The sequence below is a fragment of the Gymnoscopelus braueri genome (genome assembly GCF_963280865.1).
Source record: "Gymnoscopelus braueri genome assembly, chromosome: 7".
NCBI lineage: Eukaryota > Metazoa > Chordata > Actinopteri > Myctophiformes > Myctophidae > Gymnoscopelus > Gymnoscopelus braueri.
The window spans coordinates 15,245,174-15,270,246 of NC_137608.1; the positions used below are offsets into that span (position 1 = coordinate 15,245,174).

Below are 25,073 nucleotides of genomic sequence, written 5' to 3' on the forward strand. Positions count from 1 at the left end.
TACCCCCCCGCCCCGCCCACCATGGTAATATGTCTATCTGAGGAAAAAGCTGTGTTTAACGCGATGAATTAAGGGTAGAGAGAAGGAGGGACGCTCACTTCTGCTATCTTGTCCTATTGAGCAAAATATGGAGATAAATTGACCACTAAATCACAATAGAACAGAGTGGTATTGTAACCATGCTGAAAAGAGCTTGAGACTGTCCATTGTCATGAAGAAGCAACTCTACGCTGTAGGCTATTTGTCATCACTTTGGGGGGGTTGAGGTGGGTGGGTGGGTGGGGGGGGGGGGGTAAAGAGACCATGCCACCGGTTTGTCACACTTAACTGTCTCCATCTGCAGGATGACTTCACACAGGGGTGGCAGCTAATGTATGTCACAGTTATTAAAGCTTCGTCAGTTGTTTTTTGTTTTTGTTTTACCTCTTTCAACCATGGCATCCTTATTTTGAGCATGTCATAGGGGATTTTACAAGCCTGGCTACAACCCATAGTGAGCTTGTAGACTGGCTATTTTCTCCACACGACCATTGTACGATGACGTATACCAGTGGTCCCTGAGGGGGTTCCAGCTGGTCCCCAGCTAAATGATGAAGAGTTGGTATAACCAAATGGACTCTTACAGATCCATTTGGTTTCATTTTACGCTCTCAAGAATTGTATTCTTGTTAAACATCTGCATTACTTAATTAAATCATTGTTATTTTGATCAACGTTTGCCTGTTTATCTCTCCTTATGGCACCAACATTAAAGGTATCATGACATTCATTTTCACTTTTTTTATTTTCAATGTTTTATTTGGGGTTTTATGACCTCAATTACACCCAAAAAACCTGAACTTAGAACATTCAGTGGATTTTCTGTGGTCTGGGGTTTTCTGAATAATTAGGCTGAAAAGTAATCTGAGCTTTGCCCTTCGACAGTGAGGTCACAGTCGATTAATCCCGCCCACTCTCCTCCTCGCCCCTCCCCTCCCCTATCCTTTCCTTTGGGGGGGGCGGAGCAGAGGCGATGATTGACAGGCAAAATCCCTCACCAGCGACACCCGCAGGCAAAGATTTCTTTTTTCATTGCAGTTGAAAAGGCTTTAGAAATGTGAGAGAAAAACACCTGCCATGGATCACTGGAATGGAATTTTCACTTAAAACTTTTTGTACACTTTTGAAGGACCAGGACAAAGACTTTGAATGTGGTGTAAAAGTGAATGTCATTAAACCTTTAATACAACATGGAATTGTGGACAAAATCGTATCCAACGATAACATATTCTAGGTCTTGGGGTCAGAGAGTCTAAATCTCATCAAACGGTGGTCCATGACTCAAATGCCCAATAAATAATGGACCTTGACATGAAAAGGGTTGAAAACCACTGACGTATACAATGGGGCTAAGTGGTTCACGTTATTTTTTAAGGGGCTTGAGATGGCCCTGCCAGTCAAGGCAGTCAAGGTAGCTCATACTGCTACATATACACCTTTTGTGTTTGTCAAGGTAGAACTCTTATGATGCTGCCCCCCAGCTGGGTCTCGGGTATGAAGGCTGTCAAGCAGCACTCAGTCCTTAATGCATTATCCACCATATACAACAGAGAAGCAATGGCCTCGATCGAACCTCTGCAGCAGCCAAACAGAACTCTCTACTCATCTTTGTTATTTCTGCCTTACATAGACTTGTTCCCTTCTCTTTCAAATAATCATCTCCTTCTATCATATCTCTCCTTCCTTCCTTCCTCTAGCTTCTTGTCTGATAGACGAGGAGGTGTTTGCCACCCCTGCACGCCAGTGGTGTAAAGTAATTAAGTACAATTTTGAGGTACTTTTACTATACTGGAGTATTTCCAATTGTCTATACTTTAAAATATTGGACTTTTACTCCACTACAATTATTTGAAAACTTTAGTTACTTTGTAGATTTTGATTATTATTACAAAACGTACATTAACCACTTCAGCTCTGCATACATTTTGGCCGTTTGAAAATAGCTGATCTACAAGCTCACAATGCGTCGCATCGTGAGCTTGTAGATCTGCTATTTTCAAACGTTGTAGTACTTTTACTTTTGGTGCTTTAAGTACATTTTGATACCAATACTTTTGTACTTTTACTCAAGTACATTTTTAATTCAGGGCTTTTACTTGTAACAGAGTAGCCTACTAGTATTGATACTTTTACTTAAGTAAAACATTTGAGTACTTTTTTCACCACTGCTGCGCGCAGTGTGTGTGTGTGTGTGTGTGCGCGCGCGCGTGACACACACACACACACACACACACACACACACACACACACACACACACACACACACACACACACACACACACACACACACACACAAAGATACACACAACTCTCACTGACATATCCTGACCTGTCCTCTGCTGTCTCCATCATCAAGCCTGGCATAAGGGCTTCTCGTCTGAATACAGGGCAGGATTGTGTGTGCCGGCTGCTCATCGTGTCTATTTTAAACACAAAACCGAAATGAGCAAAAAGCAAAGTGAGAATAATAGAAAATGTGTCTTAACCCATCTATGTGTGTACTGTTGCTATTTCAGCTGTAGCCCATCTGACCCAATCTTGGACGAGAGTGGGAATAGTAGCCTATGTGTACATGTATACATGACCCAGGAAATGCAGGCTGTTCCCTATTATAGTTAATCATAACTATATTTAGTAAATGGAAGAATAAGTGAATGATTGTGGTGAATAATATATAGGCATATACATAGAATACTGTAATGACAAATATGAATTTGACTTTGTTTTTTACAATTACAAATATTAGTTTGACTTAGTCTTTTACAAAAACAGAAATATTTAAGTAATTATAGACTAACCTTATGGCATTGGCAATAGGAGATTATATATGACTTAATTTCCATTGAGTAGGCTACACCATGAATAGCATCATCTGAGCAGGGCAGGGCACAGACAAACCCAGACAAGACGAGCCAGTGTGCTGTGCCACATGGCTTGTCTAGTAGCAGCATAAATGTGTATGGGGGGAATAAAGGCAACATAGGGTTTAATATGTGCCTATTAAGAAGAAAGGAGCTCCCTTTTTTAACAAAAGAACTCATTGTTGGGAATGTGGCAAGCTCAAAAGGAACAGGAAATCTGATAAGACTGCTATCGCTCTCTCTCCCTGTCTGTCTCTCTCTCTGTCTCACTCTTTCTGTCTCTCACACTCTCACTCTCTCACCCTGTCTGTCTGACACACACACACACACACACACACACACACACACACACACACACACACACACACACACGTCTGTCGAACGTGCACACACTTGTTAAACACATGACAGAATGACACAAATTAATAACAGAGGGAGAGGCAGAAGAAACAGACAAAAGGCAAAAAGATGGTGGCCAAAATAAGCCTAATAATGTAACTTTTAGTAGTAGTATTTAGACTACTTTCAAGCCACATTAATAGGCTACATTTTGCTCTACTGATACTTAATGCCTTCTTCTAAAACGAGATATTAGATTTAGTTGTAGCCTACATGTGAAAATGCTGTTGTGATCCTCACTCCTGCTTATGTTGAACGCTAGGTGGCACTGTGCCTTCTTGATAAAAGTCCATGTAGTCCCCGCAGCTATGAGAGCCTACTACAGTGCTTCTCTCAAACTTGTTCGTGTCAAGGACCCCCAAATTGATATGTACATTGGCCACGGACCCCCATCTGAAAAAGTTTTGTGCCAGGGACCCCCAGAAGAGCACATTTGTGTGTAAAAAAAAAGCAAGATTATTCAACATATTCCAAACATTTTCGATATTTTTTTTAAATATTTTTAAAAATAGCAGATGTACAAGCTCACAGCGCGTCAGGAAGAGCTTGTACATCTGCTATTTTTGAATAGCCAAAATATACATGGATAAACTGGTTCAAATGATTGTGATGCTGTATTAACACTTTTGCTGGGGACCCCCTCAACTAAGGACCCCTGGGGGTCCCCGGACCCCACTTTGAGAACGACCAGTCGACTAGGCTACATATGAATTCCCACAGTTTAGAATGTGGGAAATTTCTCATTTGTGTTTTTTTGTTTTGTTTGTTCACCATAACTACGGAGTAGGAATATTAATGAATTCTTGTTAATTTCTCCCATATTCTGGGAAATACATATTTTATTTAACAAAGCGATAGGTTTAAAGGTTCCTTTTTAATCTCAGTGGAAAAATAAACAAAATGTAGTTTGGAGACGTGATAGATAGAGACAACCACATGGAATGATGCACACTGGAATAAAAGTGACACATGAACACGTTTTATGGTCAGCGAGTGACAGATGAGATGTAGTGAAAAAAGAAAAGAGGCCAAAATAGAAGTTAGACCGTGGTCCTTTTCTTTTGATAAAGATATAGATAATTAAGATTATTAATGTTTCACATTAATGAAGCCAAGCCAAAGCTATTTAAATGTATATTGGAGGCATTAGGGAAGCTTGAAATAGAGAGAGCTAGGGGCGGGGGGAGAGAGAGAGAGAGAGAGATGTCATCAGATTCTTGCTCCTTTTGACATTTTCCTGAGTTGGCCTTAAGAGCGATCGAACTTTCTACAGGCTGCCTTTAACAAAATGCAAATACAACACAATTAGAATTTCCTAACGTCGTAAATTAGCTGAGCAATTTGTCCTAAGAGATGACATATACTAAATTTGCGAGGATGAAAGTATATAGCATAACATGTCCTTTTTGCTGGTGGGCATATGGCTATAGCCTACTTATTCATGTGAGGGTGAATTCAAACCATTATGCCTAATTAATGCTAGTAAATTATTATCCTACTCAAAATGTGATATTTAACAGACTAGCCTGTATAATGCTAAAAAAAAATGCAATTGATTATCGGAACCGCAGCTCAATACGATATACATATATTCAATTCAAATGGTCTCTTAAGGAGGATTTCCCCCTTTTTAAGGCAGAGGCCTGTAACATACGAACATTATATTATTCTATGATTCTATGACACACGCACGCACGCATGCACCCATGCACAGAGTTCTTACAAGTGTGTGCTTTGTGTTTAATCTCAGCATCATATTATCATTATTATCAGCGGAGACACGCAGGCATCTCGGCCTGATGGACATTCGACTTATTAATATGTTGAGTTTTAAAACACACACACACACACACACACACACACACACACACACACACACACACACACACACAGTTATGCAACTAAATGTAGGCTATGCTATTGGTGTCCCTAGACCGTTATGTAGTAGCCTAACACGTTGAAATAATGTAATAGTGTGTAGACTATAATAAACAAAACAACTATCTGATGTGTGATTTTTCATTTCTAGGCTATGATACAGTTTTGTCTACTTTAATGTCAATAATCTGATCGTCTCATAAGTGTTTAGGTTTGAAACCAGTGCCAGTGGTGAAGATAAATAGCCATAGAAATTGCGTGGTTTATCTGTGTGTAAATTTTAACTAGTTATGGTTGCTCGTGTGGATGCATTTGTTTATAACCAGATTATGGTGGCAGTCTGTCTACTATTTACATATTCGGCCTCAAGTTAACTAAATGTGGTTAAGCATGTAGGAGGGGGGGGGGGGGTATTGAGTCTGTGTGGTGAACAAAATAATTCAGTGGTCATTGGTAATGAATCATTGGTCACATAGGACACCTGACACAGTCAATGCCTCACACTTCACTTTTTATTGTTTAAGCTGCTGGTCAGTGGTGGAAGAAATACTCAGGACATTTTACTTAAGTAAAAGTAGCAATACCACAATATAAACATACTCTGTTACAAGTAAAAGGCCTGTGTTCAAAATGTTACTTGAGTAAAAGTACAAAAGTATTGGCATCAAAATATACTTAAGGTACCAAAAGTGAAAGTACTAAACATGTATGAAAATAGCAGATCTACAAGCTCACAATGTGTCACGATGGGACGCATTGTGATTTTGTAGATTGGCTATTTTCAAATAGCCTATGTATAAAATAGTGCTAAAGTGGTTTATGTATGTTTAATAATATAAGTTATATCTGCAACGCAACTAACTAAGGTTTTCAAATAATTGTAGAGGAGTAAAATTACAATATTTACCTCTGAGATGTAGTGGAGCAGAAGTAAAACATATTGAAAATTGGAAATACTCCAGCAAAGTAAAAAATACCTAAAAGTGTTACTTAAGTACAGTACTTGAGTAAATGTACTTCAATTACACCACTGGGTTTACGGTGCATGATTTACTCCCCGGACGACCTTAAAAACGTGGTCCCGCCTCCCATCCATCCAGAGAGCCTGTGCTCAGGGGCTCCTCTGATTGGTGGGGAACCCGTGGATGGAAGCGGCTGCAGAAAATGCAAAACTTGTTGCTGGTTCCCTGGACGCGTTGATCTCACACAGCGGAGCGCCGAGCGCCAGACTCCAGTGTGATCTGTCTGGGAAGCGCTCCCAGCTGGACTAGTAGAGACCACCACCACACCACCACCACCACCACCACCACACCACCACCAGACCCGGGTCTGAGTCAGTCAGTGTGAGACGAGACGAGAGACGGTCGGTGGAGGAGGAAAAAAAGTCTTTGCACGGAGGTTTTTTTTAGCGCTTATTGCGCTTTGTTTGGAACCACATGAGCCGGAGAGAGGAGCGGATAGGACTGAGATGTCAAGCCGCTCCGCGGTGCTTGTTGAGCGGGCAGACGGGTGTCCGCGGCTCGGGGGTTGAGCAGGACGCGTAAAAGCGCACGAGATCTCCGTCCGGTGCCCGGGTTTGGATATCGTTATAGCCCTGTTGTTTTTTGGACTACTGACCCCCAAATGATCAGTGGGCTGATGCTGGAATGCTTTAAAGGATATATGCGATTGTTTTTATGATATGTTTTATTTACAAAGCTACAAGGAAAGATTTTTTTTTTAAACTGCTAAAGCTCTGTGGACTTTATTTTTTTTCCGTCTCTGAAGATGGGACCGTCCAGTCGCACCACCGGGACATTTGACATCGAAATGGAATAATGAATTAGATGCAAGAAACTGTGCTTATTCCATGTTTCACATCTTTTTGTATTTTTTTTCTTTCAAACCTTGTCATCACAAATTAGAGAGATGTTTATGCGTTTTGTGCTCGCAATGAAAATATACGCGCAGGGAACTTTGGAATACGAGAAGTCACACATGCTGCGAAGTTAAATATGTGTTAGGCTATAATTTGTCATCCTAATCTAAAAGGAATAAGACGAGCAGAAAAACGCACGCATATACACGGACTTGAGGACACTATTTTGCGTGCTTATTTCGGGCACAGTTTATCCCCTTTATTTCTGATACACCGCAGAAGTTGGAAAAAACAACCTTTGAACCAGAACAATTTAGAGCTTATTCGGTGAGTTAAACATTTTAAGCCTATAGTGCAACCCCCCCCCCCTCCCCCTTTTTTAAGAGATATAAATATCTACTTTTGTGAAGTTTCTTGTCCCCTCCTCCGTTTTTGAGGACATACGGAAAAAACAGACAGAATCAGTCTGCCGATGCCTGGCAAGCTGGCTGTCATGTGGGATTGATAGCAGGGGAGTATGTTTGGGCTGGAGCAGTTTGGTTCTCAGATTAATAGCAGAAACCCTGGCCAGTCGGAGAGAAACATAAACCAGCCAAGACTGAACATGGGCTCCCATTATAAAAGCCCCGGTTTTCACGCAGGAGGCCCGCCGGGAGCCGTGGAGCCGGGCATGGGCCCTATGAACGAGCCGCCGATGCTCGGGCTCAATATGAACATGAACGGTGAGCAGTACGGGGGCTTTCACCCGCGGGGCCACTCAGACATGCATGCGAGCGGCGGACTTCAGCAGCCTCCACAGCAGCAAGGAGGACCCATGCATGGATTTTTTAACAACCAACAACCTCATCAAGGACATCCCCAGCACGGCCACCAGTCTCACCCCCACCAACATCACCCTCACTTCGGCGGCAACTTTGGGGGCCCAGATCCAGGGTCATCCTGTTTGCACGGTGGCAGGCTAATGGGCTACAATAACAATGGCATGGGACCACAGCAGGGCTTTGGAGAGGGGTTTGATCCCCTCGCCGAGGGCCAGGCGGGGGACGGCTTCCCCCAGCAGCAGCAGCAGCGGCCCGGTAACATGCCTGACTTCCAGCATCACGGGCCCCCGAGTGGGAACCACGCCGTCCCTGCCCCCTGTTTGCCCCTGGACCAGTCACCTAACAGGGCAGCATCCTTTCACGGCCTCCCGTCTTCGTCATCCTCTTCTTCCGAGTCTCACGGCTTGGAACCTCGAAGAATGCCCACCCAGGGAGCTGTGGAGGGTTTAGAGTATAATTTCCCCAACGAGCCTCCGTCTGGACATTTTGATGTACCTGTATTTTCCCCCTCAGAATCAGAATCTCAGTTGCCCCATTTTGGGCCAGGGAGGCCAGTTGCCGGTGGGAATTTCCCCGGCAACCCTGGCATGCCTCGTACACCAGGTATGCAGGGCATCGCCAAAGGACACCAGCCACCCCCTCAGCCCCAGCAGCCTCAGCCGCCGCCACAGCATGGAGTGTTTTTTGAGCGTTTCGGAAATGGCCGGAAGGTGCCCGTGGGAATGGAGCCGGGGGTGAATGCTAGACATCCTCTCATGCAGCAGCAGCAGCAGCAGCAGCAGGCTGGCTTGATGGCAAGACAGAACTCGTGCCCACCTGGTCTCCCACGTCCCCCTCAGCCCGAACCCGGCTCCTCCAACCCTAACATTCTGGACGGAGGGGTCATGATGCCGGGCCAACACAACCAGTTTGAATATCCCATTCACAGACTGGAAAATAGGAGCCTGCACCCCTATGGGGACCCCATGTTTAATATGCAACAGCCGGCCCCCCCTCCTGCCTCCCAACAGCCCCCGAATCAGAGACTGCAACACTTTGACTCCCCTTATATGAACATGGCCAAAAGGCCCAGGTTCGACTTTCCCAACGCGCACGGCGGAGAGGGCTGGGGCAGTGGCATCGAGAACCATCTTTCGCCCTCGGCCTATCCTGGCCTACCTGGAGAATTCACTCCACCTGTGAGTGAAGGTTTCCCCCCTGGCCCTCTGCAGCACGCGGGGCCTGAACAGCAGTCCCTGCAGCAGCGTCAGAATGCGGCCATGATGATCAAGCAGATGGCGTCTCGGAACCAACAGCAGAGAATGAGACAGCCCAGCCTGCAGCAGCTGGGTCACCACGGCGAGGTGCCTCCCGGCCCCATGGTGCACGGAGGCCCGGTGGGGAGCATGCCTCAGCCCGGCTTCGACAGGGAGAACGGCGGCAGGATGCCCAACTTCGACGGGCAGAATCCGCACGTAGCTCAGGAGAACTCCTGGTTCCCCGGTTCCCACCCACCGGGGGAGATGATGTCACGGCGCATGGGTGGAGCCGGTAATGAGTCCGGGCCTCACGACATGGCGGCGCTGCAGCAGAACGGGGCCGGCATGATGTTCAGGCCGGGCATGGGCATGCAAGAGCCCATGAGGTTACCAGGAGACGGCCACGGACAGGCCCTCCACTCCCCGGGCATGCACTCCCAGTTTAGCGGAAACATGGGCAACATCTCGCAGATGCAGTCCCCGGGATCAGGGGTAGGCCATCCGAACGCACCAACAGAGAGGCGGCCAGCTGATTTCCCTGCGCCTCCTATGGGAGCTCAGCCAACATTTCCTTATGGAGGGGCTAACCGTCAGGGGGCAGCCCACAGCACTCCCCAGGGGGTGAGCACCTCACCGGGGAGCTACCCTCCCCAGTCTGAGTTCCCCCCAGGCCAGCGGTCCTCCGCCAGTAAGCTAGGAGCTCTCTCCCTAGGGAGCTTCAGCAAAACCAGCAGTAAAGACAATGTTTTTGGCCAGAGCTGCCTGGCGGCCCTTTCCACGGCCTGCCAGAACATGATCGCTAGCCTAGGGGCCCCCAACCTCAACGTAACATTCAACAAGAAGAACCAAAATGAGGGCAAGCGAAAACTGAGTCAGACGGAGCAGGACATTAATAGCAGCACAGCTAACGGGACTGGCAGTGCTGGTCCTGAGTATTTTCAGAGCGGCACTTCCCAGAACAGCCAGATGCCTGGCTCCGGGAATAGCAACGCTAAGCCTGCAACGCAAAGCCAGACGGTGCAGGGGGAAGCCAGTGCCCTCTCCCCAAATTACAACATGGACGCTACCCCGTGCAGTGAGGGGAAAGCAACAACAGGGAATGGGAGAGGGAGAGGGAGGAGAAAAAGAGACAGTGGACATGTGAGCCCTGGAATTTTTTTTTCCTCTGATAACGGGAACCCTGTTGTAAGTCCAGGCCAGCAGACCCCCTCAGCTGGCGTTGGGGAGAGGGGTGGGGGTACGCCCCATGAGAAACCCCTCCAATCCCCCTCCTGGGGGAAAGGAGGTGACTTAATGTTGGGGGACCAGGCAGACCTGATGTCTTCTCTGGACAGTGGCATTCAAAGTGTCACCAAGTCTGACGGCAGCTCGCCACGGGTGGACTTCCCGGACGACGTCAGCACCCACTACGGCAACGAGGACGAGGTGTCCTCCAGCTCGGACGCCGGAGGGCCCACCAAGCCCAACCGCAGCCCCATGATGACCGGCTCGCCCAAAATGCAGAGAGGCGGCGAACACGGATTGATGAACGGCGGACAGAAGGCCCTGGGCATGGGCATCAACAATCACTCTACCTCGACACCACCCGACAGCTATGGACTGAGCGCTGCCGGGGGCACAGGGGGCAACAACGGGGTGAGCCACCCGGGCACGCCTGGGATGGAGCAGGTACGCACCCCTTCCAGCACCTCGGGCCAGGATGACATTCATCCCCTGGAGATTCTGCAGGCCCAAATCCAGCTACAGAGACAGCAGTTTAGTATCTCGGAGGACCAGCCGCTGGCCATGAAGAATAGCAAAAAGAATGGCGACTGTCCCTCGCAGAACGGAGACAATGAGCTGGCGAACTGCAGCCCGGATGCTGGGAAGGGCTCAATGGGCACTATTGACCTTGACACCCTCATGGCAGAGCAGCACGCCACCTGGTACGTGCCCAGTGACAAGGCCATGATGGACGGGCCAGAAGATGACAAGGCCATGGCACCCTGGGAAAAAAATAAGAGCCAAAACAACAGCAAAGAAGGTAATTGAATTTCATTTACATAACACTATATTGACAGATTTAGATTTTTTTGTTGTTGAAAACAACAACAAAAAAAGGTAGTTAAAATCATTCTTCATAGTTTATAGTCTTCTCTATTTCTCTCTCTCTCACGCACACACACGCACTCTGTCTCTCTTTCAGCCACTTTAAAACGCATGCATCACTCACACTCTTGCAGACAGACAACTCTCACTCTCACCGACACGGTCAACTTCTTTATTTATTTATTTTTGCCTTTCAATTAAAATGTTCGTCTGTAAAATAATTGTGTTTGTAAGGAAAGGTGACAGGCTGTGGATATAGAGGCTATTCTATTGACTGTGGAGAGTCTGGTCTTTTGAGACCTTTTGTTCATGTGCGGGGAGAAAGGAATTTCTCTGCTGCGCCGACGCTGCATGCGAGGTGGTTTAATACCGTTTACCTTAGTGGATTTTTTAAAGTAGTAGGTTATTGGCAGATAATAACCTACATTCATAAATAAAAAATCTCCCTATTTGCGTTTGAAGAACAGTGGCACTGTGAGGTTTTTCTGATTCATTCACCGCTTTTTGTCAAAGAAACTTTCAGTTTTATTTTTTGTCATGGGTAGCCTAGTCCTAATCCGTGTTGTGGAAGTAGGCTATTAGAAATTAATTAGGCATGTAACTAAATTCCGGGCTATTTTATAAATGACGTCGAAATGTGATGTCGATGAATGGAGACCGTTTAGTTTTTTTTGTCTCTACTGTGTATTTTTCTTTCTTCATTGTGGAGGAAACTTCAAAAGAGGCTCTGCGAGAAAAGTAAACATTTCCTGTGGTTCTTTATCTCGGTTTTCAGGGTGAACAACTACATTGAGAAGATTAATAGGTTTGTGAGGATATGCGTTTTCGCAGCGGGGGGCTTCAGCTTCCCCCTGTTAGCGTGTTTGTTTTCTTATTACCACGGGATAATGCACCGATTTGGGGGGAAAGTGGATTGATTTCAGATTGTTAAAAAAACATGGGATTTTCTCCATTCGAGCTGTTTTAAAACTGAATGTTATAGCCCATACCCTCGACGATTCAATTTCAATGTCTTGCAATTGGTGAATTACATTTTAAATGCATAATACATCTTTGTTTTATGGACTTTATTCAGTCCATGGATGCTGTTGGAATAATAACAACAAATATGTAAATATATAACAATCAGAACACCAATAAATAGGCTATAATTTAAATACAAATAGCCTATAACAAAACATGATAGGCTACTGCAAATTATAATAATAATTTTAAAAAAAAAGTTATTTAGCAATAATGTATTAGACCTGTAGCCTACACACCATTTATCACATTAGTGACGTTCAAGAGACGTTTTGAAATACATTTGAATACTTTGTAGACTATATCCTAAACTTTAAGGTACAGTATAAGTCTATAAAGCACTTTTGTGTAAAAAGTAAAAATCATAGATTATTGTATTTGTGATCTGTTGATTGTTTTTGTAGTTTTATTTGAGCGGATTGACAGTGGCTGTCAATCAAAATACAACGTAGCCTAAATCATTCTAATTTCTTTGTTCAGTTACGGATACGCTTAATCGGTTAGATAACAACCACAGCAGCAATAATAATAATAATAATTATTATAAAAGGCCTTGTTAATAATAATAACAATACTAATAATAATAATAATTATTATTATCATTATTATTATTATTACTAATAATAGCCTAATAGTAGAATAACATAAAATAATGATGTGGAATAATACCCAATATCTGACAAAGTTGGGGGAATACAAATCCACCGCCTTTTGCATGGGGCTTTTATTTAGTTCCTTCCATTTAAAGACATTGAAAAAGCTACGGTTGGGACGGTTGCCACAGACTGCTGCTACATAAAGAGATGGGTCGCTGCCTGTAAAGAAGCCAGCTATAATTCAATCGCCACGGCCAGGGGACAGAGCCACGGGAAGGCCTTTTTACACGTGAATAGGTAGCCTACTGGTGGTGGTGGTCGTATAGCCCCCCCACCCCAGCCCCCCAGCCTGTTCTCATGGGCTCTTTGTTCTGGGTATAACTGTGAGAGAGCAGAGAGAGAGAGAGAGAGAGAGAGAGAGAGAGAGAGAGAGAGAGGGGAGGAGGGGGTCGCTCCGAAATCTGGAGTCAAGGCGCATTGTTTAAGGCAACCGAGCAGCCAGTCACACAGACTTATTCTATTGCCTTCTGATTAAATTTCTCCAAGGGGTGATTAAAAAAACAACCCCCCCCCCTCGCACACACCCCCCTCAGGGCCCCCACCCCGCATATATTCTGAAGAAAACCGCGACGATCCACACAGGACTTTTTATAACAGCCCAGGTATAGCTTATGTTGTCTCCTCTCCTCCCCTCTCCCTCCGTCTCTCCGTGCGCGCCATCATACATTCTCCTCTCCTCTCCTCTCCTCTCCCTGCATGAGCACAACGCATGCAGCAGCTCCTCTGGACTGTGCGATCGATAGCTAGTTAGCACAAATCACGGCTCTTGACAGTTTCTCATTTGAGTGCTTCAGACAGCAAAGATGAAAAAGGGTGGAGGAGGTGTATTTGCTGGATTTTTTCTTTTTTTCCCAGATTGAATCCGATGCTTTAAGCTACACAGAAGTGCGCAAAAAAAAATAACAACATGATAATTTAAGATAGGCTTTAAGTCACTATAGTCACAGTTCCATAACAACAACAATTTCGTATGATGTTTTATATATATGATTATTCAAACTGTAGCCTACTATACAGCATAATGTAGCCTACATGTAGGCTTATCATGTTTAATGTATAGTATCCTAATGGACTAGTCATCGTTATTTTTTGACAATGATGGACACATTGTATTTTTCCTGGTGTTCAGGCCTGGACTAAAGCAGGTTAATATATCTTGTGAATCATAATCATATTCTAACCTTCTTTATCAGCATCACCATTTCAATAGAGATCTGTTTCTCATTCTCTGATAAGTGAGAGTTAAAAAGTGAGAGTTAAAAAGGCATAATAGTTTATTTATGTTCTCATGTCATATTAATGAGTTAATTAAGTTAATAACATTATACAGTTCAGTCATTTAGCCACCTACTTTTATAAAGGAAAAACAATAAACGCAACCATATAATGACTGCTTTAAAAACTTTAATAAATAAATAAATGGACTAAATGGCTTACGCATACAAGCCATTAATTTAAATGGCATGCTTGACTCTAAAAATGGTTAATCATTAAAATAAATATAAAATATCATAGTTGTCACGTATACTCACAGTTTTCACAACGTGTCAACCTGCTGACGCCCTATATAGCCTTTAGTATGGGGTGTGGGGCGGGTGTGTGTTCTGAGTTCTTCTGACGACTCAATGCTGGGACAGTTTTTTTTGAAAAGCATGGGTGTCCTGCATGATTGTGCTAATTGGAGGCTTTATAGACTACACTCAGTGTTTTATGGGGAGGTTGACTTTAACTGCCCAAGCGAGACGGGTTGGGATGTGGTTTTTGTGTGTGTTTTTGGGTGAAGCTAGAGGACTTTGCCATGTCATTTTGACAGAAAGAGCTTTTTTTACATGAATTTGAGGGCTTGTTGGCAATGCAGCCAGGGGGTTAGGGCTCTGTGTGTAGGTGAGAGCTTTCAGTCACCTTTTATGTGTTTCAGTGTGGCTTCAAGAACACTGCGTCTGCCCAAAGTTGAAGTTTTATAAAACTTGTTTAACTTTTTTTTAGTGGGTCATTTTTTGTCACCAGGTGTGTGCCTGTGTGTGTAATGGAGTCATTTAGTGCTACAGGCACTGGAGAAAGGAGCCACAGGTCTTGTTGTTGGCCAGCGTATATGAATAGGACCCTCTCTGTATGAAATGTAATATTATTCTCTCGGCAGCCCCCAGGGTATTTGAATATACAGACAAATAGGGCTGCAATAGTACAATATGAACATGAGCGTTGAGGCACTGCAGCAGAGTTCCCAGGGAAAAAAGGAAGAAAATAGTAAATAGTTAAAGTACCAATACCACAGTATAGAATATACTCTGTTACAAGTAAAAGGCCTGTGTTCAAAATGTTACTTGAGTAAAAGTACAAAAGTATTGGCATCAAAATATATATAAAGTACTAAAATGTTTGAAAATAGCAGATCTACAAGCTCACAACGCGTCGCGGTGCGACGTGTTGTGAGCTTGCAGATCGGCTATGTTCAAGTAGCCTAGGTATAAAATAGGGCTAAAGTGGTTAATGTATGTTTTATAATATAACAATTTATATCTGCAAAGTAACTAGTAACTTAAGTTTTCAAATAATTGTTGTGGAGTAAAAAGTACAACATTTGCCTCTGATATGTAGTGGAATAGAAGTAAAAGTATTGGAAATTGGAAATACTCAAGTAAAGCACAAATACCTCAACATTTTACTTAAGTACAGTACTTGAGAGTTCATGTACTTAGTTACTTTCCACCACTGGCACTGTGCTTATTTGTCGAAGAGCTGTTATATGTTATATGTATTTTTCTGTTTCACCTTGCATGCATCCCCAGCTGACCGTCTCCTCTGTTGGTCCCTGTGTGGCTGTTTAGAGTGATGTGTGCTACGATATAATGGCACCCCTCGGACCAATACTCGCTGGCCACGTCTGTCCGTAGATAGCATGTATAGCTGAAGCTTCTTCTCACTTATGGTACAAGTAATGCCTGCATGCTGCTGTTTAAGCCTGGGGGCCTGGAGAGCCTGGTTAACCATGGAGCCTGTCTTTCCTTCTCCCCCCCCCCCCATGGAGGTGAATTGTAGGGGTGGTGTGGGGCCAGGAGGGAAGTGTATAGTGGACATCAGCTATAATATGTTCACCTCCTTCTTCCATGTCGGTTAAACACCATTCAATCCGGGAACACATCTCTGTCATTTTTAGATTTATTTGGCTATTACAAAAATAGCAGCTCTACAAGCTCATAGCGCGGCGCCGAGCTTGTAGAGCTGCTATTTTAGAAAAGTTTTGCAAATCTTTGAGTATATCTTTTTTTCAAGCAAACATTTGTAACTCAAATCTTTGCTTCTGGGCGTTTTCAGAATTTAGAAGTCATTTAGTTGCTATCGGGCAGAAAAACCTCTTATCTCAGTTTTCTAACTTTTTGTGTTTTTTCATAAATTAGTGCCCTATTCGATCACACTACAGCGTCACACAAAAGTACCTAAAGTAGCAGATCTACAAGCTTGAAACACGCCGCGTTTCGAGCTTGTAGATCTGCTACTTTTTGCTATTTTTGAATTTGAATCCTGAAAAGTGAACAGTTTTTGGACATATGAGGTTTCCACCCGACAGTAGACGATTTGTAGAATCGGCCTCAGGTTCTTAATGGGTTAAGATTTATTTCACGATTTTCACACTTACTAAATTAACAGTGAGTATTTTTTCCCCCCACTGTGTTCCCTTCTACATTCCTTATCTCAACCAGAGAGACCTGACCGTTCATTTTAGAAAGTCATGCACACTGCTGATAACAGGCAAACGGCGAGCGTGAGGAAATGATTCAGTTAGTTTTTCATTTGCATTTATATTTATTTATTTTCACTTTTCCACCACGTGGATTTTTCTTGGGTCTATTCGTGACTTGTTTAAAAAAATCTTAACCGTAACCTTTTGGATTAGTCCCCGTAGTTCTCATCAGTGCAATAACTGTTGAATAAAGGTCTTAAATCTCCCCCTTTGGTCTGGGGTTTTTGACAGGTAGATTTGCAAAGCGGCTACTTACACGTTATCATGTTCATTAGAAAGCAGTTTAATCCATTGAAACAGGCACATCGATATTCTAGCTAAAGAACAATCCTGTGAGACGTTCCCTTCCCCTGCCCCCCATTCCTTGCTTTTCCTATCTCTATTGATCTGTTAAAAATCATACTTAGAGTATTGATGTTTTTCTACGACAACCGCCCAGCAAATCACACTGGTAATTTTCTATTTCCTTTCTCTGAAAGGAAAGGGGGGGAAAAATAGAAATCTTTTGATTGACATTTGCTTGAATGTTGAGGGGGGAGGAAAAAAAAACAGCTCGGGGCAGTCCATGTTCCGTACCTGTCATTACAAGGTGTTTTGTATTGACTTTTTTCAACAACACGCACCCAGCGAGCCTTTTGCACACTCCTGTGCCGCAGTAATGATTATCATTATCATAATCATAGCAATTAGCCTGGGTAATATTGTTTTCCAAAAGTGCCAATTCATCCTCTGGCACATCCTGTGTGAGCCCACCACTTGGTTATGGACTGAATTCGTCATGTTTAGGAGTGACAGGTTGCTTATGTTCTGGGTGTTGCCGGGTACTGTCAGCAACGTACTGAATTGTGGAACAAAACAAATGATATACTGTACTGTGCAGAAGTTTTAGGGTACTTTAGATGTTTTACAAAAAACATTTGTCTTAGATTAGATGGTTATTTTATCTCTAATACATTAATGTGTCTAAACGAAATATCATATTTTAGAGTTTAACCAATACTTGTGCAAACAGTGAGAACAAATATTCCAGTGAGATATTTATCTTGTTAAAGAATGAAAGCCTCAAAGTTTCCAGATAAAAAAATAACATATGATTTTGTAGTTATATAGCCCAGTGCATGATTAAACAATTATACCACAACAGGTGCTAATGATCAACGACATAATAGGTAATTTGAAATAAAATCATTAACTGAAATTGAAACAGCTGTGTAGGTGGAAGAAGGACTGGGTGGGGAACACAGCTATACTAATAAATTGAAGTTTTAAAAGTGAGGTTGAAGGAGACAGTTTAATCTAAAACCATTGGTGGAAAAAAATACTCACATTTTGTACTTAAGTAAAAGTATCAATACTGCAATGTAGAAATACTCTGTTACAAGTAAGTCTGGAATTCTTGAGTAGAAGTACAAAAGTATTGGTATCAAAATTTTCTTAAACCAACCAAAAGTAAAAGTACTCATTATGCAGAATGTCCCGTTTCAAGTTTTCAAATGCATAACAATCTTTTGAAAATAGCAGATCTACAAGCACACAATGTATCGCGACACATTGTGAGCTTGTAGATCTGCTATTTTCAAATGGTCGAAATGTATATAGGGCTGAAGTGGTTGATGTATGTTTTGTAATAATAATCAAAATTTACAAAGTAGCTAGTAGTAACTAAAGTTTTCAAATAATAGTAGTAAAAGTACAATATTTGGATCCGAGATGTAGTGGAGTAGAAGTAAAAGTATTGGAAATTGGAAATACTCAAGTAAAGTACACATACCTCAAAATTGTACTGAAGTACAGTACTTAAGTAAATGTACTTAGTTACTCTCCACCACTGTCTAAAACAAATCTTACACTGTGGCAAAAAGTGAGCATAGCTACAATACACAAGGTGGTCATCCTGCATCAGCAAGGTCTCTCAACAGCAGACAGACATTTTGAGGCAGACAGGTGTTTCCATATTATGTGCTGTCCAAGCTCTTCTACAGAAGCACAAATAAACAGGCCAGGAGTTGAGGACCGGAAAGGCAGTGGTCGGGCCAAGGGCACTGAGTGCAGCAGACTAAAGACACATCAACCAGACTTCTCTTTGCAATCGAACGATTGTCCTGCACCACCTTCAGCTCTTTAGGAGTCTTTAGGACTGGCAGAAAAATCTGGGACCCTTTGCATGGTATATACACCCTTCTACAGTCTGGAGAAGTCTGGTCAGAAATCAGAAGTGGTCTTTATGGAAGATTTGCAGCCAAAAAGCCATTCCACCGGTGCGGAAACAAAGCCAAGCTACTCACCTACTGTATGCAATGAAAACACGAAAACGGGTGTGCAATAAAAATGACAGCAGGTGCTCTGGATTTATTCAAAATCATTGAAATATTTGGCTCTAATGGAAGACAGGTTGTTTGCTGAAGGGCCAGAGAGTGCTGCAAGGATGAGTGTCCACCGGCAAACGGTGAAGCATGGGTGGAGGGAGGTTTCTTGCAGGTTTTGGGGTTGCAGTTCTGCAAACGGAGTGGGAGATTTGGTCCGAATTAGTGGTATGTCCTCATAATGCTGTGAGAAGTACAGGCTGATTCCTATTCATGATGCAATACCGTCAGGGAGGCATCGGAATCTGTCCCAAATTCATTCTTCAGCATGACAACGACCCCAATCATACAGCCAAAGGCACAAAACCCTGTCTTTTAGTGAAAAGCACAACGTGGAGCCCCTGCAACAGGCCCCTGATCTCAACCTCATCGAGTCGGTCTGTGATTACATGAAGAGACATAAGAATTTGGAACAGCCTAGATCCACACGACTGTGGCAATTTCTCTCAAGATGTTTGGAACAAGAACAACCTACCTACCGACTTATCTTAAACATGCACAGTACCAACTCAAGTGTACCTATAGGAGAATTGGTACTGTTTTAAGGCAAAGGGTGGTCACCCCAAATATTGATTAGATTATGTTTTTTTCCTTCTTTTATTTATCCTTTTTTTTTAATGTTGTCCATTGATAAATGAAAACTATTCATGGCATTATTGTTATTGAAAGCATTCTCACTTTACAGCATTTTGTTCCACAAGTGCCTAAAGCCTTTGCACAGTAGTACACAGTACTAGTGTACAGTATGTTGAAAAGATTTATGGTAAAAGTGCACCGTTTGAGAAATGTCGTGATGGTTTCTCTCCACCACTCTGTCAATGTGGTTGTCTTTCGTGCAAAGCAAGTCACATCATCCTCAGCGAACTCATCCCTGGCGTGAGGGGGAAAAAATCATACTATATATTTTTGTTCTTTTTTAAAGGATGAATGTTTGTGTGTGTGTGTGTGTGTGTGTGTGTGTGTGTTTGTGTGAGAGAGAAAGGGTGTGTGTGTGTGTGGTGAAGGGCCAGTTTGTAGCCACTGGAACTTGATAGTGAGCAGTTTGTCAGCTGTAGACGTAATGTTTGATTTATGTTGACTCAGTGGCAAGCTCACGCGTCCAGACCTCATCTCAGGTGTCTCTCGGTAGAACATGCTCACTTAATTCGCGCGTGTTGAAAATATCGAAGAGTATTTACTTGACTCGTAAATGGTGCAGGACAGGAAAAAAAAATGTGTTTAAGGCTTTTCAAATTTTGACAGAAATGGGTTTGTGTACGTATGTATGTGTGTGTGCAGTACATGTGCATTGCATGCATGCATTTTCTACTATGTGCCGGCCTGGGCTTAGCTAATGACAGTCAAAGAAGGAAACGTATTAAAGAAGTGCGACGTGACTGTATGACTTATGTGTGAGGAGAAAAGGATGAATGGAGGTGTAAAGGTCTTTTTGCTCGCTGGATTTAGCAGCCTTTCAAAATAGCAGCTCATCCGGAGCTTTGTTTTCCCAGGGGAGCGTTGGAGTGTTGAAATACAATTAGATGTTTTCTTTTTTTTAAAGCAAAAAAGAAAACTTGTCTCTGCATGTGGTAAATATTATTCTCCTTAAAAAAAAGAGCAAGTAATAGAGAGATGGTTTTATATGGGAGAAGAGGGCCAGGGTGGACATACAGTACTGTATAGGTACATTCTTTACAGTCTGAAGAGTTTATATTTAATAACACGCAGGATTTTGCTTTCGTGGATTTTGTCGTTTTGTTCAGGACACAAGTACTGGTTTTAAATGATTGTATTTGTGTGTGTGTGCGTGCCTGCTTCTGTGTGTGTGTGTGTGTGTGTGTGTGTGTGTGTGTGTGTGTGTGTGTGTGTGTGTGTGTGTGTGTGTGTGTGTGTGTGTGTGTGTGTGTGTGCCTGTGTGTGTGTGCCTGTGTGCGTGCGTGCGTGCGTGTGTGTGTGCGTGCGTGCGTGCATGTTTCCAGTTGTGTGTAGATGTTGTCACGCTGCCAGCAGCAGTTATGTTGTTTACCCATACAGGTAGTCGTCAAGCGTCTTTTAATTTGTATTGAAGAATTGACAAATGAGTTATGACACTGGAGCTGTTTCTCCTGGGAGGGAGGAGAAACAGCAGTGGGGATGGATGGAGTGATGGGGAAAAGTGAGAGAGATGGAGAGAGAAGTATATGTCTATTTTCTGTTTTCTTTTTTTTTTCCTCTCCCAGCGAACATCTGAGGTTTCGCTCTTGAGGCGAGTGGGCTGGTAATGGCTGTCATTTGCATCACCGTAAGAGAGAGAGAGAGAGAGAGAAAATAATTATTTTCATTTTCCTCTCACTTCCACTCCCCTGGATGTCTCTTCATCCTCACCTGTAAATATAACTGTTACCGGTCCGCACACACACACACACACACACACACACACACACACACACACACACACACACACACACACACACACACACACACACACACACACACACACACACACACACACACACACACACACACACACACACACACATACATACAAAGAAAAAAATATATAGGCCAACAAAAAAAACAACTATATTTATATGTGTGTGTGTGTGTGTGTATGTATATAAACACACACACACACACACACACACTATATACATTTTCAGATACATTTGAGAAACGATAGCATTTGCTCACCCTTTTTCTTTTTCAGTTCATCACACATTATGCCATATGCATAACATAGTATGGTAGCTTTAAAACCCTCTAGCAAAGGGTTTTTTGAAAGATAAACACATTTCTTTTAAATAACCCACAGGGATTAATTTCACAATGTGTTTTCTCATTTATGGATTCAATTCAATTTCATTTGTAAATTAATGTTATGCCTAATTTGCCTTTTTTTCTGTTATTATTGTGATAAGCAAGAATGTATCAAAGATGCTGGAGCTGAATACATTCTCAATTATATTCTATATGATTTTTAAGTTGCTTCATAGAAATGGTTTGTTTAGATCATTAACACACCGACTGGAATTCATGCAGACAGCTCATCGTTTCCTTGTCAATGAGGTGTGTGTGTGTGTGTGTGTGTGTGTGTGTGTGTGTGTGTGTGTGTGTGTGTGTGTGTGTGTGTGTGTGTGTGTGTGTGTGTGTGTGTGTGTGTGTGTGTGTGTGTGTGTGTGTGTGTGTGTGACTCCTACACATGCTTCTATCCCCAAAATCCCAGTATATATATTTATACTGCGAGTGGTTGAGGTTTCCAAATGGGCAAAAGGAAAACATAGAAAACACAGAGCATGTAGCAATGTGCTGAGAAACGACATAGACACAGCGAAGTAGATCAATATGTCACCTACTTGGATGACACGGCGGACAGGTTCTGGACATGGTTTTGATTTATGCAGGAGGTACTAAATCACTTCCCATGTCCCGATTTGTGTCTAGTTTCCTAAGTGCGTCTTGTGGCCTGAGGGGGAGGTGTGCGAGTGTGTAGGTGTGTGTGTGTGTGTGGGTGTGTGTGTGTGTGTTGTGCAATTGAGTGTTTGTGAATAAAGTGATGGGCTCGGGGCGTATAACGCTGCATGAGAGAGGAGGTAAGGACCCACAGGGGCCAAGCCTGCCTGGGCTAGTTTTTTCTTCTTCTGTTTTCTCCCTCCTTTTTCAGGGAACAGAGGAAATTCAAACCAAAAAAAAAAAAAAACCACCACCACCACTACCCCTCTCTCTCCACATATCTTCTCTCTGCTCTAAGGGAAAGGTCACAATGGGGGGTGGGGGGCGGGGGTGGTGCGTCATCAACCACTCCAGGCGGGGGGCACGCTGGGATACCTGTAACCTGTGTGTATATGGCTTAACCCTTTAAAGGACTAGTTCACCCAAAAAATTACTTGACAAAAAACAAACAGACAAAAAAATCTCTATGAATTCAATGCTTTATGAGGTGTGTAATTGATAGAAAATAAGTACTTTTTTGGGTGAACTACTCTTTTAAGACCTGAGGCCGATTCTACAAATGCCTTCTAAATCAGTAGTTTTCACACTTTCAAGATTTTTTCCAAAAAATGTTCAAAATTAGCAGATGTACAAGCTCACAGCGTGGCACGAAGTGACGCGCTGTGAGCTTGTAGATCTGCTGTTTTTGAATAGCCTTACGCAAAAATCTAAAATGACACAGATGCTTTCTCGGTTGGTTAGACTCCATATTCCTTAGTCTAACCTGCTGTAACATTTGGGGCGTCTGTTGTTATCTGGTCACTTTCCAGCACTTTCTCTATTTCTCATCATCTGAGCCTTTTGATGGGATGGGTGCTTAATAGTTGCTATAGGGGAGAGACAGCCTAGCTGTTCAAGGCCTTTACAGGCCGTATATATTTGAGTTTGCTGCGGTTAGCGCAGTGGGTTCTGTATAGTCCAGTGAAATAGCAAGAAATTCAGCTTTTCTTTATTTAAATCTGGTGCTTTGTGACAGGGGTGCATTGTGCTGACAAAGCTCAAGTCTTCTTCACAGAGGAGCCATCCATGGGTAGTAGTTGTTATGCTAAAGGAATCTGACCTGAAGTCACATACTGTCATAGGAGCCCAGAGGCCTTTGGGTGTGTTTTTGTCAAGCGAACGGAGCCCCCTTATTGGGCCGGGTTTGTGTTCAGCGAGGACGGGGTCGAGCCCCAGGGAGCAATGGGGGTCAAAGGTGAGGTGTCGGGATGGAAGTAGAGCTCGGGATAGAAAGGGCAGAGGGCCCTGCTGCTCGGCATTCTGGGGCCTGGGAAATCAACATGACGGCTGTGTGCGCGGGGCTCGCTTCCAAAAGGAGCTTTTGTGGAACGCAAGAACACAGTCTCTCTCACACGCTTTATTTTCATATATTCGGTGTCTGAGTCACAGGCACCTACATTTCACTGAGCTTCAATCTGCTCCGTTTATCGTTCAAATCGTGTCAGTTCTTCTGAAGGTGACGGCTTTCGAAAATGGTCGCGTTGCGACACGGTACGGCCTTATATAGATCTGCAATTTACCCAAAATAGGGACACCAGGGTTAATGTGGTTAAATTCGTTGTTTTTGTTTACGTGGTTGATGCTCTTTTTAAATTTTACCCGAAGAGGTGAAGATAAAAAATGAAAAATCTATTTTCCAACAGTTATCATCAAATGGTTAGAAGAAAAACACCATCTTACTTCCAGCTGCTGTTGTTTTCCTCGCTGCATTGTTTACAGAATGTGTTGTGTGTACGGAGTGACATGTAAACCAGTGTCAGCCCGTCAGCTTCCAGACACATTGGTGTCATCCAGACAAGTAGAGCAGTGTGCTGCACTCGCTGCACGCGCACGCGCACACACACACACACACACACACACACACACACACACACACACACACACACACACACACACACACACACACACACACACACACACACACACACACACACACACACACACACACACGCCAGAAGCTCCACTCTTCTCCGTAAATTGTCTCTAGTCATGTCTGCAAGATGGCTCTCTCCAAAAGCTGTGCTCTGTACTGTGTGTGTGTGTGTGTGTGTGTGTGTGTGTGTGTGTGTGTGTGTGTGTGTGTGTGTGTGTGTGTGTGTGTGTGTGTGTGTGTGTGTGTGTGTGTGTGTGCGCGCGTGTGTGCGTGTGTCTGATCATCAGGCACTAAATAACAAGGCATTGCGCCGGGGGAAGAGAGAGAGATATAGCGATACAATAAATAAGCGGAGTGGATCACATTAAATTCAGTGTGTGCTTAAACACACCGCTGTGGTAATCTTTTGTGACTGTAATGCCGTTAAGGATATTTAGGTGTATTTGCGGGCTGCGGCCCGACCGTGTTGCTTTGCTACAGTTATTGTTCTCCTTTTTTATTATGCATGTTTCCTTTGCTGTTGTGTTGATGCTAAGTGCTCACTCGTTCTCCCCACACCGCAGATGAATAGCCTATCATTGAGATATTACTGCGGATATGAATTCTGCCGCCGCGAGACGTAATGCGAGTCATTGAACAGTCTTAATAAGATGGGTTTTTATTGGATAGAAAGAGATTTCTTTGCCGCTTGTAGTGCGTCATGGTGATTTGGGATTTGGGGCCTGTGTGTGTGTGATGTTAGGGATTTCACACTGCCTTTTCCACTTTTGAACAAACATGCAAGTCA

At 43.3% G+C, this 25,073-nt stretch overlaps 1 protein-coding gene across 2 annotated transcripts in view; it reads left to right on the plus strand.

Annotated features, from left to right (window-relative positions):
- Window positions 1-6,375: 6,375 nt before the first annotated feature.
- mn1b (meningioma 1b) overlaps window positions 6,376-25,073 on the plus strand; it is a 25,909-nt gene continuing 7,211 nt past the window's right edge. For both annotated transcript variants that reach the window (XM_080432050.1, XM_080432051.1), the window contains exon 1: window positions 6,376-11,117. In XM_080432050.1, coding sequence (XP_080288176.1) covers window positions 7,553-11,117 — 3,565 coding nt within the window. In that variant the 5' untranslated portion in view covers window positions 6,376-7,552. The remainder of the gene's footprint in view (window positions 11,118-25,073) is intronic.